Genomic DNA, 3336 nt, shown 5'->3' with positions numbered 1-3336 from the left:
TATTATATATATAATTAATTTTATATTCACGATTTCATATTATTATTTATATAATAAACTAATATCTTTTTTTCTTATATATTTTATTATTTACATAATTGCAATTGAAATATGAATATAAAAATACTATTATATTATATAAATATATAAATTATATTATATAAATATAATTATTATATATTAATAATAATATTATTATTATTATTATTTTTAAAATGCACTTTTAACATAAATAATTTCTAAAATTAAAAAATATAATTTTATGTTTATTTTATTATTTTAACTCAAAGAAAATCAACAATAAATTTGATTGTAAAACAAATATTATCTTTCATATTCATGAATTTAAAAAAATAGGTAAAATATATTTAAAAAATAGAAAATATTAATTTCTCACCTTCAACTTCTGATCAATCTTCTCCTCGATCGGAGTACTCATTTTCGTTGCGTTGATTCTCATTATTTAATATAATTATGCAACTAATAAATGCAAATCCCCGTATTGCTGAACGCAAATTGCCGGGGTTGATAAAGCTTCGTAAATTGGTGGTATAACAAGGAACATATTAATTTCACACAAATTGTTCAACACAATTATGACAAGTATTTGAACAATGAAAAAATGAGATCATATTCTTATTGCTTATTAAAAAAAATCCATCAACATATTCATAAAATATATATAATCGAGAGTATTTTAATATAAGACACATTATTTATTTTTCAAATTATACATTATGATGTTTTAAAACACTCGAATGAAGCAAAAACCTCGTAAACCGGGACGCAGAAAAATTGGAGTAGGCTAAAAGTAGCTAAAAGCCCGCGGCTGAGACGCATCGATTTATACAATGCAGCGCGCATCAATGATATTTCATTTGCTTCAAATTGCGGGAAACATAAAAATTGAAAATTGCAATCTTAATATCAATTATTCGAATGTTATTTATATTTTATGCATTATTTGATAAAACTATAATATACGATATATTCAAAAAACTTAATTCATAAAAAATAGAAAATAATATACAAACAAAATAGATACTATTATATTATATTCTTTGTAAATTTAAATTATTAAAGCTAATATTTCATTTATTGTATTATAATATACAATAAATTACAATATTTAATTCTATTTTTAGAAACACAAAAAAAATATGCATTACATATATAGAAAAAGTTATTAAGACAAATTATTAAGACAAAATATTTTATCATATTAAGTAATGCATATTTATTACAATATTAAACAATATTAAACAAAATACATAATACGAATTTTTATTAAGTATATGACTTGATTATCATTTAATTTTCTTTTTCTAAATGCATAATTAAAGGAAAGAAATATTTTTTTCTTTAACAATGAATAAAATAAATAAATCTATACAATTTCGTACTTTCTTTATATAAATCACTTTATAAACTAAGTTTATTAATTATAATTTACATTGATTTGTTTTTAAATAAAAAAATAATTTTTCATAATATTTTTATCATTATTTTTACATTTGTTATGTTTTGCACTTTGCTATTTCATTGCAAGAAAAATGTGCGAATAACTTGAATGAATTAAAAAATATTATATGTATACATATCGTACAATAGAAATATTTTTTATTAAATAAATTTAAATAACAGTTTTTGAAATAAATTATTATGAGAACATGATTGTTTTTAGAAAATCATAGGATGCATTTATAACTCCCCAACTTATAAATGATCTTATACAATTTAAATGTACACCTTTGTAAAATGACATTACATTTCTATTTCTTGCAATGTATATTTCTCGAGTAACAGTCATAAACTTTTCAAAGTTGCCTCCTATTTTTGATTGCATATGTATTTTTATTACATTCATAGGATAAAATACAGTACTTGTGAAACCACCTATTAGAGCACCATTAATAAAACTTGTAGATAATGATTCTTGTTCACCTATCAATTTTTTTGATTGTTCTTTCAAAATAAAGAACATAAGATTAGAACAACTATTTCTATATATAATTGGGACTAATCCACGATAACATTCTGATATACCATGGTTTTTTAATAAATATTTAAATGCATGAGAAGTATTTTTAAATTTATCATGATACCGCCAATCTTGTAACAATGTTTGTACCCTTTCAAGGGGCATAAGTATAGCCTCAACAGTACCAGCAAAATGCGCTGCTAATATTCTAGTTAATACATCATTATTTGTTAATGTACACAAACGTTCCTTGCAACCTTCATACATACTAAACATTACACTAACCGAAAGAGTTTTTTGGCAAAGAGGTGGTAAAATTCCACGATATATTAATCTTATTCCCTCTCTGGATATTTGTTGAAACGCAGTATTGACTGGAACATCTTCTAAAATCTATCATAATGATAAAAATTTATTTAATATATATTTATTTAAAATATTAAAATATTATTAAATAATTTTTATTTTTTCTCTTACCTGTCTAAATATAATTTTATTAATAGGAAAAGTAATAGATACATTAATTACTGCAGCTCCCCAACCACAAACAAACTCTTTAAAATCATTATTATTAAGTGTTAATAACGATCTTAATGAGACATTTTGTGAAGCAATGTTACTCATATTAATATTTTATGTAATAATTCTTTTTGACTATAATTTAGAATGTACAATCAATCATATTTATGTTTTTCAAATCATTCTCCTTAGAAGGTTTGAACTAAATATATCGTTTATCTGTAATTAATAAGTAATTATATAAATTCAATGTTTAAAATATTTAAAATATTTCATTATTGTTCACATTATGTAGTTTTTAAATATTCTGATTATCATACATCACAAACATATGATTTTATAAATATATAACTCACATTTTGTGCGATTCATAATTCAACCCATATCTTACTTTATGTATATCATAAATTTGACGTAAATATACTTTTTAATTCACCAAATTTCTATCATGCATTTCCTTTTCAGTACTACGAACAGTACTAATTATTCATGTGTTGGTTATGTTATTAGGATTTTAAACTTCTTTAAAATTAAATAAAATAACCAATTAAAATATACATAATATGTATGTGCGAACCAATCAAAATTTTGAAATAAAAATATCAAACTTCAAAATCATTTAGTAATAATGTGTTATATTTAGAAGATATATAACTAAAAATATTGTAAAAATATTGTAAATTTGTAAACGTTTATAAAAATATATATACTTTTTATATATTTTTTATATAAATATATAATTTTCTAACAGAATTATAAGATGTTAAACTAATATAAATAATTTTTTTTTAATATCAATATATTAATCACATGTAAAATATCTTTATAAATATATC

The 3336-nt window shown here is 20.8% G+C and overlaps 2 protein-coding genes across 4 annotated transcripts in view; both read right to left on the bottom strand.

Moving 5' to 3' along the window:
* The window catches only part of LOC102671731 (gamma-1-syntrophin), a 12925-nt gene extending 11631 nt beyond the window's left edge, over positions 1–1294 (bottom strand). For all 3 annotated transcript variants that reach the window (XR_004150282.1, XM_006607782.2, XM_006607784.2), the window contains exon 1: positions 398–1294. Coding sequence is in view for 2 of the 3 variants with exons in the window: in XM_006607782.2 (XP_006607845.1) it covers positions 398–460 (63 nt within the window). In the remaining variant the exon portion in view is untranslated. The remainder of the gene's footprint in view (positions 1–397) is intronic.
* Positions 1295–1408: 114 nt separating this feature from the next.
* LOC102672045 (solute carrier family 25 member 51) lies at positions 1409–3156 on the bottom strand. The gene is made up of 3 exons (XM_006607785.2): positions 2857–3156; positions 2459–2719; positions 1409–2374 (listed from the first exon to the last, which is right to left on the bottom strand). Exons 2-3 carry the CDS (start codon positions 2603–2605, stop codon positions 1661–1663), a joined length of 861 nt encoding a protein of 286 aa, XP_006607848.1. The 5' UTR covers positions 2606–2719; positions 2857–3156; the 3' UTR covers positions 1409–1660.
* Positions 3157–3336: the final 180 nt, after the last annotated feature.

Source organism: Apis dorsata, unplaced genomic scaffold, assembly GCF_000469605.1.
Source record: "Apis dorsata unplaced genomic scaffold, Apis dorsata 1.3 scaffold_19, whole genome shotgun sequence".
Lineage (NCBI taxonomy): Eukaryota > Metazoa > Arthropoda > Insecta > Hymenoptera > Apidae > Apis > Apis dorsata.
The sequence above is the reverse complement of the archived record's forward strand: the minus strand, read 5'-3'. Positions and strand labels throughout refer to the sequence as shown.

Excerpts from the sequence above, each read along its gene's own strand:
- LOC102672045 (XM_006607785.2), bottom strand. The coding sequence starts at position 2,605 with ATGAGTAACATTGCTTCACAAAATGTCTCATTAAGATCGTTATTAACA. Across the intron at positions 2,375-2,458 it reads ATAAAATTATATTTAGACAG|ATTTTAGAAGATGTTCCAGT; the intron begins GTAAGAGAAAAA and ends TCATTATGATAG.